This window comes from Paramisgurnus dabryanus, chromosome 9 (assembly GCF_030506205.2).
Source record: "Paramisgurnus dabryanus chromosome 9, PD_genome_1.1, whole genome shotgun sequence".
NCBI lineage: Eukaryota > Metazoa > Chordata > Actinopteri > Cypriniformes > Cobitidae > Paramisgurnus > Paramisgurnus dabryanus.
Window position 1 is genome coordinate 27,015,197 of NC_133345.1, and position 12,143 is coordinate 27,027,339.

Here is a 12,143-nt window from a genome sequence, read left to right on the forward strand (position 1 = left end):
ATGAAAATACATTCAATTCAATTTTATTCATAAAGCGCATTTCATGTTATTCAAAGTGCTTTACAGTACATAGAAATAAGTAAACAATCTAAGAAAAAAAATCTGTCAGAGACATTTAAATTCACAATAAAAACAAAGATAAATGAAAATTTAAAATAACAATTAAAAGAAAATAAATGTGATTTTAATAAAAATCCTTTTAACGGTCTTGCCTTGCCTTGAATGATGTATCAGGTAATAATATAATGATAGTTTAATTCCAAAGATAACACTTTCAATGCCTTATGTGGCTGTTACACTTTCACCTGTCTACACCGCGATTTCTTGGCAAAAAGCTACAGTGTAAAGCCAAGTTCAACTTCATAATACAATTCATAGTATTCATGAATGGCCTGTGATCTGGGCCTCGTGAGTTGCAATTTGGTGACCTAGTTCTATCATCTTCTGCATTCCTAGTAATAAATGTAGAAGAAGCGGTTTCTCGTTCTAAGCATGTAAATTGTTTGCAACAAGCATTTGAATGTGGTTTCCTCCCTCCTATCTCCCACACTTGTTACCCTCATTATTATTGTCACACCCAGGTCAAATGTCATATTTTAATGGTTGCTTAATCTTTCCTACGAATTGAATTCAGCTTTCACAATGTTTGTTTTTAGTTCATTGTTGTTTTGTTTATCTTACACTAGTGTGATTGATGGGTCGGAAGTAGGGAATTTCAAACAAAATTCACACTCAGTGTCTGGAATGCAGCATATACAAATAAGGAACTAATGAACATTGGTGAAAAAGACAAAAACCTAAACCTCAGGGGACCAAAAGAAATAAGGTGGGATTTTCCAGAGAGCAGGTTTAGCAGCTAAGGAAATGTAATTGTGGGAAGACCAGCATATTTAACTCCATCACTAAAGTAATAACACACATGAACCAGCAAATCCAGGTCTTCAGGATTACTTGAAAATTACAGGCGGGTGTTTAATGAGGGTTTGATTAGGCCTTGGCTATGATACTGTTGGGTGTGGAACCATATGTACAGTAACATGAAAGCAGTAAAACTCTAATAAAGCATCAGTAAACTTTACTTCACAAATCTTCTTAATCACTGTTGATTCAGTCTCGCATACGGCAGATTTGGGATTCAATATTCATTTTAGGTTCATTAAAAGATCCACATCTCATGGGTAAGTCAATTTTTTAAATTAACAGTTGAGAACTAAAAGGCTTAACTCATGATTTTATTGATATTAGTAGTATTAATGTCTGTAGATCAATAAAGGCTGTTATCAATGTCTATACATTATATGGACCATGCAATATGTCGATGGAACCCGGATTCCTATTACAATTTCTATAGTTCAGTGTATCTGTTGAACAGATAGCCCTTCAGGAGCGGACTTAGACATGCAGGCTATTCAACTGAATAGATAAATATGTTAATAAGAATCAATTCTGAAATCTAAACAGCAAAATCATGTTAAATGTACACTGCTGGTTTTTAAATTAGTAGAAACCTGGTGATATATTTAACGCTGGCTGTGTATGCAGGTAAAGTAAAACAATATTTAAATGATGATGAGGATTTATGCCAACCAAAATGTTCAGTGAAATCTGTCTCAACAGGATAAAAATCACAGATTTAATCCAAATGAAAATTATAAGGAGTTTTTAAACTTCTTTAAAGGGACATTCCACTTTTTTGAAAATATGCTCATTTTCCAGCTCCCCTAGATTTAAACATTTGATTTTTACTGTTTTTGAATCCATTCAGCTGATCTCCGGGTCTGACGGTTCCACTTTTAGCATAGCTTAGCACAATCCATTGAATCTGATTAGACCATTAGCATCGCGCTAAAAAATAACCAAAGAGTTTAGATATTTTTCCTATTAAAAACTTGACTCTTCTGTAGTTACATCGTATACTAAGGTCGACGGAAAATTAAAAGTTGCGATTTCCTGGCAGATATGGTTAGGATCTATACTCTCATTCTGGTGTAATAATCAAGGACTTTGCTGCTGTAACATGGCTGCAGCAGGCGTAGTGATATTACGCAGTGCCAAAAATAGTCCCCTGTTATTGAAAGTAATCAAGGGGCCTAAAATCGCTAATTTTAACTTTAGTACACGATGTAACTACAGAAGATTCAAGTTTTAAATATTAAAAATATCGAAACTCTTTTGGTTTTTTAGCGCGATGCTAATGGTCTAATCAGATTCAATGGATTGTGCTAAGCTATGCTAAAAGTGCTAGTGCCAGACCCGGAGATCAGCTGAATGGATTCCAAAATGGTAAGAATCAAATGTTTAACTCTAGGGGAGCTGGAAAATGAGCATATTTTCAAAAAAAGTAGTTAGTCCCTTTAAGGAGCCTTCCCTAGCACTGAGAGGTATTTAAGCCATAAAAAAAAATCTACATGGGTACTATTTAGAAAAAGACATAAAGTGGTCCTTGCTTTATATTTCAAGACAGTATACGCAAAGTAATCAGCTTATGATGTAATCTTTAGACAAAATAAAGTATTTAACTGCTATCTAAAATGTAATTGCTATCTAATTTATTTATAATAGTCATACTGTACAAATAAATGTATAACTATTTTATTTCAAGTACATTAACAAACACAAATACTTTACATTTCTCCTTTAGGCCTGACCATTATAAATATTTTTTGGGGGATGACTCAGTGGATTAGGAATTCATCACAACAGTGGAAACTTCATTTCTTGTAAAGAGCATTTCTTGCACATGTGCCAAAGATTCCAGTCAGCGTCCATCCACTAACTGGAAAGGTTTGAGAATTCCCTCATATATATATATGGAGTACAAAAACTTAAAAATAGATGCATGGAAATGTGCTGTTGAAAAGTTAGAAAGCCATAACTTGCATAACTTTGTTTTTGAGGTTGAGGGCCTGACGCCATCCAATGGCTTTTGAGATCATATGACTATAGCTCCTATAAGTGAACAAGTTGATTCACCTTTGATTCACAAGTCAGTCACAATACATAAGAAAATTATCTGCTGTATATCCAGAACTGACGTGCAAGTTTGTTGAAAACCATGCACTGGGTCAGATTAAAAGTCAAGATCAACACTGTTAATGATTGTGTTGTTTTTTTCAATATTAGATATGCACATGCCCTATTGTTCATCTGTCATCTTGGACACTGACAGCAGAAATAAAATTTAGCCACAAACATTATTACATATAAACATTAAGTACAGTACCTTATATTAGCAAATATTGTAATATTCAAGTATACAATGTTGTCCTTTGAGAGAAAATATGAATAAAGGACAGCAAAGAGTTTTAATTAATAATATATAGAGATAAATATATCAACACAAAGTACAAGGACTATATAACAATCCACTTTAATTGAGAACTATTGACACTTTCAGTCAAAGGATCTTATACCACGGCTGACCCAAGACCTGTCTCTTCCAGGGAAGATGGGTTCTGCATGTACGAGGCTGTGTCAGACTCATCGTTTTCATGCAGGTGGTCTGGGTCCAGAATCGGTGACATCTATTGTAATAAAGGGATTATTAATTAAACAGCACATCTAAAGTATTACTTTAAATAAAAATTAAGCTTGTGTATTGACTGACCTGAGATGACATCTTTTGAAAAGCCTTGGTTTCTGTATCAGCATACGCCACAAAATGGATTAATGTATAGATTCTGCAACAAGGGAACAAAGAGCATTTACCAGCATGTTAAACAATAGTAAGAAAACAGATCATTTAAACAGCTGTCTTATCATCAAGATGGGTTAAGACTGCAAAAAAAGATTTTCAAGAAAAAAATGTCTTAGTATTTTTGACTTGTTTTCAGTCAAAATATCTAAAAATTCCTAAATTAAGATGCTTTTTCTTGATGAGCAAAACGAACCAAGAAATTAAGTCTAGTGTTTAGACCAAAAATATAAAATTTAAGTGATTTTGTGAATTTTTTTGGATTTAGTTTTTAAGAAAAATGTTCAAGATTTTTTGCTTACCCCATTGGCAGATTTATTTGCATGTTTTATGCACAAATCACTTAAATTTGATATTTTTGGTCTAAAAACTAGACTTATTTTCTTGGGTCGTTTTGATTAATTTAAGAATTTATAGATATTTTACTCAAAACAAGTCAAAAAACCTAAGAATTTTATTCTTGAAAATCGTTTTTTGCAGTGTAGTCTGTACATAGTGAGAGTTTGCTTTTAAAAAGTTATTAAACTGTTTATTGGATACCTGTGGTAAAGCATTGCCAAAAACTGTATCAGCAACAACAATGTGAAGCCCAGTAGAAACATCAGTCCAATAGGATCAAGATAAAACATTTCTGTCTTGGACTGAGTCCCATTCGGATAGATCTTTGGGATCCTTATGGAAATTGTGTCACCGATAGTTTGAAGGATGAATGTTGCCACTAACCAAAGTGCATTGCAGAAGAAAAATACAAATGTCACCTGTGTAAAAAAAACAAACAAAATTATTTTCCTTTTAGGTTCACATTTAAAAATATGCTTTTTCCCATCTACACTGTAAAAAAATGCAGCAGTGCTGCGTTTAATCAAATGCAAGTCAACTGAACCAGGTTTTTGACTATTTTATAGTTGACATAACTTTAAAAAAAGGTGAATTTATTATTAAACTCTATTTGTTACGTATACGTAAAACTAAAACTTTTGTTAATAATGAATTTTTTTTACAGTGTAGCGTCATTTTTGCATGCTTACCTTATTTCGTAATGCTCTCAGATCGTGAGCAATTTTGTCTTGTTCTTCTTTATTTTCTTTAAGAGGCTCTAGATACTTTTTCTGCAGCAGGAACCAGAAATTTATTTCATCCTGCAACATGTGAAAACAGTGATTACAAAAGTGGATTTGCTTGTTTATTCAACTACAGCCAAACGCATGATAGAGATAGATTTCGGTGAAATAAGGATAATAGCAAGATAGCATTACAAGTATGCAAGAAAAAGTGTAAATGTTAATAAATACTGAAGGTTGTACAATAGGTTATTTATGCCATGTGAAACTTGATATTTTAAAATTATTTAACAGGTTGTAGAATGTCAATCATCAAGATGGTTTGGTTAGGTGACACCATTGTTGCTAAAAGGTTTTATGGCCTAGAGGTAGTAACAGTATCAGATGTTGATCTGAATTAAAAGCTTTTGTATACCTTTTGCCAGATTATGAGCCTTAAACAAACATTTGTGAATAGGTATATGAGGAAATGAGTGTGATAGCCCTAAACAAATATGTCTTCTGACTATTCAATGGAATACGAAACAAAAAGCAGACCTATAATATGCCATTGCTGACCCTCCACAAAAGCGAATCTGATATTGCTTTGGTTCAGTTTAAATGAAGGTAAATTACTAAAACAAAAGCATGACTGTCAGCTCAAGCCAAAACACATTGTTCATTTGTCTTAGGCTATTTAAAAAATGGTCTGATAGAGAAGTAAACAAGCTCGAAGAAATTGACGGAGAAATGTAGGGGTGAGGGGGGCAAAAACTAACGCAGGATTAATTGTAACGCAGCTACTTTACATATTTATACAGGGACGAACAATCTGTGCTTTTGGTATGTTTATTATTATTGTCAGAAGATGATCTCCTGTGAATTTCTGAAAAGTTTTCATGTGTTTTAGTTAAGATATTGAACAAAGAGTGTTTTGGAGGCAAACATTTCTTCGTCTTATGTTTTTTCGATTTCTGAGTTGGATGTGTAAGTCACCAAATCCAACATTATATTATTTTAATCACTGTCTTGTTACCTAAAACATAACCCCATTTTGAAACATGTTAGCAACTCCTAGTAACTGATAGCTGAGATTGAAAAAAATTTACACAGTGGGGTTAGTTGTAACACAGTGTTACAACTAATCCTCAAGTACAATGATAATGAAATTAAAACAATTTAAATACTATTAATCAAAATGATAAGTGTTAATACAATATCAGGGGAAATAACTCACAATTATGATTTTTTGTCTTAATTATGCAGCCCTTTAAAAAAATCTATTTATATGCATTGATGCATAACACAAAGATGGTTAGATGAAGGATAATTTACGGATAGATATCCACACATTCATCTATTATAAGCAGATATATAAACAATATCCACCTTTAGTATATAGACAGAATTCTTGTAAGAGCAGTCAAAGACAGAGAAGTTGTTTTGTATGGGGATGGGAGAAACCCGCCCAAATCAGCGTAGGTTTAACAGGCGTGAGAGGAAATAGCCACAGTCTCATCAGCTGGCATCCCCAGGACGTTGCGCCAAGCGCTACAATGATGTCAGGAGACGGGGGAATCCCAAGCTTGCCAGCATAAATCGGGCACGCCGTGTAACGGGAGGTGGATCTGCCTCTACACAGACGCCAGCAGAGGACATCGCTGCGTCCACCCTCACCGCTGAAAGGGTTTGGGGGCTTTGAAATCGGACCCAAGAAACGCAAGCAAGGTCCCCAAAGTACACTTACAAATCAAGTTCATATACATTAAGGTTTCTTATGAAAACATTTTAATTATTATTTACGTAAAATAAACATAATACAGCCACACAACAAACGTATGAAAATATTTTAATCGTTATTTGCATAAGAATGATTTTTTTAACGCAGCCACACAATAAATAAAAACTATCACCACAATGCTCACCACTATGATTTCCCTTATCTCGTGTATTTTTTAGTGTAACAATTTATGATTTGCAAAAATAACTGTTCCATCTGTGTAGATTAGATAAGCAAAGTGTATGCACGTTGTGCACGCTATACATTATGGTCAAACATGCGCCCTTAAATTTCAACAATAGCATAATTGGGTTTCATTTTCTCTTAAAGATCGGAAGGTGACCCTTATTTACCATATATACCCTCGCATTGGGCCCCCAATTTGCTAAATCCTCAACTGTGGATAATATTATTATGCCGCAATATTTAGTCTGTCTGGAACTAAGCTGAGTTAAACCACATCACTGTGTGACACTTCAATACATATGAACGGCTGCTACGCTAATACGATTTTGTTTTTCTCTCCCTGTCTCGTCCTCGACCCGAGGACGAGACAAACAGACCCAGTCCCGGTAGATGTGAAAGTCGGCACACCTCTGATCTACTGGCCGTCCTTCAACGTTATGCCCAGCTGATACCTGACCAACGATCACCGGCAGAACCGCTTAATCTCCGCTAAATCTCCATTTCCGTTCTCCCAAGGGTTTTTCCCTCCTAGGACTTATTTTTCCTCGGATAAAAGCACGGGGTTTTTTTTTCTCCTAGGGGGTTTTTCACCCCGGGGAGGCAGCCTTTTTGGGCTTTACCTAGCTTCCTCTTCTATACGTTGCTTTAGTAATACGTGCAATTATAATATTGAGTCATAGCCGCAGCAAATTTAACTGCTCATGCTATCATGTATTCTGTTGTGCTATCTGTCGTTTTCTGTGCTTTTCACTGCTTCTATTGATGTAAAGCTGCTTTGAAACAATTGACTTTTGTGAAAAGCGCTATATAAATAAAATTGAATTGAATTGAATAATGAACAACGCGCAACGCGCCACTGACTTTAAACTTTTTTTTTCTGTTCAGTGGCGCAATTGTTTTTTGAAACTGCAAAATAGCATCAGGGATGGTTTGCGCCGGAACACGCCTCCTTTTTTGCGCTGAACCGCCCAGGGAGCGCAAGTTCATTCCCTAGTTTGCCGACGTGCGTCTGTGGAGGGAAAAATACGAATGATACATGCGTCACTGACAAAGTCAATTGCGCTGGCTGCAAGATAGGGCCCTAAGTGTTAATTTGTGGCAGCAATGTGTGTGTTGATTGTGCAAAAAATGATTAATCTAACTTAAATATTTTTTTGAATGATAGAACCAAAGTCAAAAAGTGTTAGGTTGTTCCCCGCTTTCCCCTACAGTATACTTTCATGTTGCAGAGATGGGAGTGTTTATGGAGTGCCATAGCACACACAAATTAATTTAAATTTTATTTATTAACAGATTTTTTAAAATTGTAATTTAAATTGTGGTTATGCTCAAAGCATTGTTTTTAATTCCTGTATGAATGCAAATTTAGCATGAAAACGAACCATGGTTTTATTATAGTAAAAGAACCATGGTTAATTTGTGGTAAAAATGGATAAACCATTTTTTTTCTGTTTGTTTGTTTGTTTGATTTATTTATAGTGAAACCATGGTTAATTGTCTTAAGGGAAAAACAGTAGTACACTGTAAAACATTTCTGTAGAAATTACAGTATTACTGGGTATTACTGGCAACTAGCTGTCAGTAACTTACTGTAGATTTTACATTTTTGTTATTTACTGGCACACTGAAAAAAATGATTCATTCAATTTACTCAATTTTTTAAGGTAAGTGGTTGCTAATAATTTTTGGATAATTTATTTAAGCTACATTTAAACAAAAAAAAATTGAAAGGCCAAACAAAACAAAAAACGTTTGTTTAAATGTAGCTTCAATAAATTGATTGCAACCACTTACCTTAAAAAATTGAATGAATCATTTTTTTCAGTGCAACAGTTTGTTCAGTGTTAAATGAACATGAAACATTTTCAGTCTTTATCTTCTATAGTAAGTTACTGGCAACCAACTGCATAATTACAGCAAATGTTTTAAAGTGAAGGGTGTCTCCCAAGCAATTTGCTTTTGTGACATGTGACATGCACAGCAAATGAATTACTTAAAGGAGTAGTCCACTCTATAGATGGGGCCTATTGACTTACCATAGTATTTTTTTCCTACTATAAAAAGTCAATGGACTCCATCTTTAAAGTGGACTACTCCTTTAAGAAAATCTAATTTTTTGTTTAAATCTAGTTTTACATTTAAACTAATTTATGCTACTTGTTTTTTATAGCTGTAATAAAAATGTTGTAATGCTTAACATATTATTTCCTGTGTAATAGTACCTTTGTGAATGCATTTATTCTGATTCTTCAGATTTGGTTTGTGCAGCAGTGAAGATAAACTGCTACCTTTATCAAATTTAATATTGTTAAAGATAATTATTATACACTTTTATTTTCAATCAAATCTTGACATCTATTTCGAGGCATTTTGAGCGCACATATCTTATGTCTCATATCATTATCCTGCTAATAATAAAGGTGTGCCCTTGTGCATTAGTGATTTATAAAATAAAAACCTTAAATAATATATAAAAAAGTACCGAGCCCCTAAGGTGACATTGGAGTAAAAAAAATCTAAAGTTTCGTTTCATGTGCTCACGTGAAACTTTCATGTGCTCACGCAAAACCTTCATGTGCAGAATTTTTTTTTTAAGTTTAGTTTCGCGATAGTTTCACGTGAGCACGCAAAACTAAACTTTAAAAAAAAATTCTGCACATGAAGGTTTCGTGTGAGCACATGAAAGTTCCGCGTGAGCACATGAAAGTTTTACGTGAGCACATGAAACTAAACTTTATTTAATTTTTGCTCCATGTCCCCTTAGGGGCTCCGTAAAAAAGAGTAGCTGGGGTTAAAAAGATGTGACTGGAAAGTAGACTCAAGAAACTTGTGGGTGTCTGGAAGATTTATTTAAATTAATAATTGGTATAAATCATTAGTAATTGGTCTTTTGTCGCAATAGCACTGTATTGTATCTGCAGCAGTAAAAAAAAAAATAATAATGCTACGACTTAATTTACTTGTTCTGAAAATTTTACTACTTCAGTGTAATAATGTAATGTTGGTTTGTATGGTTTCATTTTCAAAATCTTTTAAAAAGGTCTTATTGTCCTCATTCAATAGGCTATTCTTTATAGCTAATCATAGATAATTACATGAGAAAAATGTGGGCGATAATTTGCGAGTAAAACTGGAATAAAATACAAAACATTGTGCGTCAGAGAAGGGTGTGGAGCTGTCTCATTATTTAAATACAGCACATGTTTCAGGCACTTGTTTCAGTGTGATTTGTATACTGTACAATATCTAGCGCCATCTTCAGACAAGACTTGTTCAGTTTTTATTGTGGTGCATCATGGGTTTGAATGAGTGCACTTAATAATCTTCACTGTGGTGACCTTAAAGGGATAGTTTACCCCAAAATGAAACATTTATTCACCCTTAAGAGGAAGACATTTGTAACCAAATCATTTTTAGGCATCAGTGACTTCCAGAGTATTTTTTCCTCCTAGTATGGAGGTCAGTGGTGCTCCTGTTTCATAACAAATTTCTTCCGTTCGTGGACCCCATTTTCTTCCATAGCATTATTTTTTCCTACTATGGAAGTGAATGGGGTCCACGAACGGTTTGGTTACAAATATTTCTCAAAATATCTTCCTTTGTGTTCATTAAAACTAAACATTTATACAGGTTTGAAACATGAGGGGGAGTAAATGATGACAGAATTAAAATTTTTGTGTGAACTTTCCACTTAATGATTTGGAAAATAAATATTCAACATAATAGCCTAATCTATAGCATTTAGGTTCATTATCTAAAGGCATGACATCACGAGTTCAAAATAAGTCAGATAGAATGAATGATTTGCATATTTAGCGTGCAAGAAGGCTCTGAGTTCGGTATTTGCCCTGAATTCAGAGCACTCCCCTCCCTGAGGAGGGGGATCCTGGTATTTGGCATTTGGTAACAAAGCACTCCCCTGGGTGGTGGTGGGAGGCACATTTAGAGAAGTTGCTAACCGTCCAGAACACCGTGATAGTCTTACCTCAGGCAGTGTAGATTCCAGCAGAGGAAATTCGTGAGATTTCATCTGAAGATGTTCAACCCAAGCTTGTTGAAGTAAACATAATGACAGCTATTAGGTTAACTACATAACTAAACAGTTCAAATATTTTGAAAATATGAAAGGCATACTTACATTGATAGGAACTATATGAAGACTCAGCTGAGCTACATTGTAAGAATACATAATTAATATTATTAATAATAATAGTAGCAGTAATAAAAAAATATTTCTGGAAAAAAAAATTGTATATAATATTGCATGGATAATGCCTTAATATTATGCTTATACATTTTTCAAGTAATGATGAGATAATTCTACCTTTTTATTTCCAGATGAGCTTGTGAGTTTTTAGTCACTCTTGTTGTTTCCGCTGCTGGTATCTCTTTCATAACTTCATAAGATCCCAAGCATGGACAACGTTTACAAGATAAAGCCTCCCTGACCTTCTTTCTAATGGAATTGACTGCTGCATTTTTGGCCTTGCCACCGGTTTCACGAGTACCCCACGAGACATTGTTCATGTTGACTATGGAGTAAATGGCTAAAAGCAAATATGCGCTAGGTATGCAGAGGAAGTATAAAAGTCCGTAGACGATCAACGAGAACTCCTGAGGGTGCAGAGCAGCCGTGGTGAGATATAACAGCACCATGCCAATAAGGATCAGACCACTGGGAGTCATAAAAGTGTTCTGAATAACTAAATCACCTGTGGGGGTTGACATAAAGAGAGAAAATGTAGATAGAGGTCCATGATTTAATTTCATAGGAAATCAAAAAGAATTGAACTTACCTATGATTGAGAGAACTGTTCCTGCCATGAGAAATGCATATGATACGCTCATGAATGCCGCAATTGAAATCTGAGTGTCAGATTTTAGTTTTAGGCATAGTATCAGGAAGACAGCAGGGGGAGCTATAGCCAAAAAAAGGGCTAGATTTGCATTAATTCTGAAGATGAACATGATACTTCCTGGAAGACAAAACAAAGCATTGCAATGTTAACTGTGAATGAAAATATACTACTGAAACACACAACATATTGTTTTTGCATTACAGATAACCGTAAATTAATACCCAAGTTATTTATCCACATCTTTACCTGCTATCATCAGACAGACAGTGGCCGGGCCCAGAACAGAAGCTGCCATGCTAATAATCTGATAAATGATGTAAGGTTTTGAGATCGAGTTGTTTCTTTCTGAAGTCACCCCTCCTGAGCTCAAGAGGTCAATGGTGTTGGCCATGGTTGAGGGTCCCCATCGTCTGCGCTGGTTGTAGAACTCCTTAAACTCCTGTGGAGCGTTTGTGTAGGCATCAGAGGCCGCGTTGTACTCCACCCTCCATCCCTGCTGGAGCAACAGAGTGCACAACCAGCGGTCCTCACCTGACGTTACACAACAGTGAGTATATAAAGTTCAAGGTGACGGATATTATTTT

The 12,143-nt window shown here is 34.9% G+C and overlaps 1 protein-coding gene and 1 long non-coding RNA gene across 2 annotated transcripts in view; one reads left to right on the top strand and one right to left on the bottom strand.

Moving 5' to 3' along the window:
• Positions 1-3,534, top strand: LOC135773675 (uncharacterized). Its single transcript, XR_010543560.2, has 3 exons — positions 1-1,178; positions 2,642-2,784; positions 3,398-3,534. It is a non-coding gene; the product is annotated as an uncharacterized lncRNA (long non-coding RNA).
• Positions 3,389-12,143, bottom strand: part of LOC135773674 (chitin synthase chs-2-like) — a 26,659-nt gene continuing 17,904 nt past the window's right edge. Inside the window, exons 11-19 of the mRNA XM_065283378.2 lie at positions 11,806-12,090; positions 11,497-11,676; positions 11,025-11,412; positions 10,839-10,870; positions 10,686-10,750; positions 4,723-4,833; positions 4,235-4,452; positions 3,608-3,680; positions 3,389-3,524 (exon numbers count right to left, since the gene is read on the bottom strand). Of these exons, the coding sequence (XP_065139450.1) occupies positions 3,408-3,524; positions 3,608-3,680; positions 4,235-4,452; positions 4,723-4,833; positions 10,686-10,750; positions 10,839-10,870; positions 11,025-11,412; positions 11,497-11,676; positions 11,806-12,090 (1,469 nt within the window). The 3' untranslated portion in view covers positions 3,389-3,407. The remainder of the gene's footprint in view (positions 3,525-3,607; positions 3,681-4,234; positions 4,453-4,722; positions 4,834-10,685; positions 10,751-10,838; positions 10,871-11,024; positions 11,413-11,496; positions 11,677-11,805; positions 12,091-12,143) is intronic.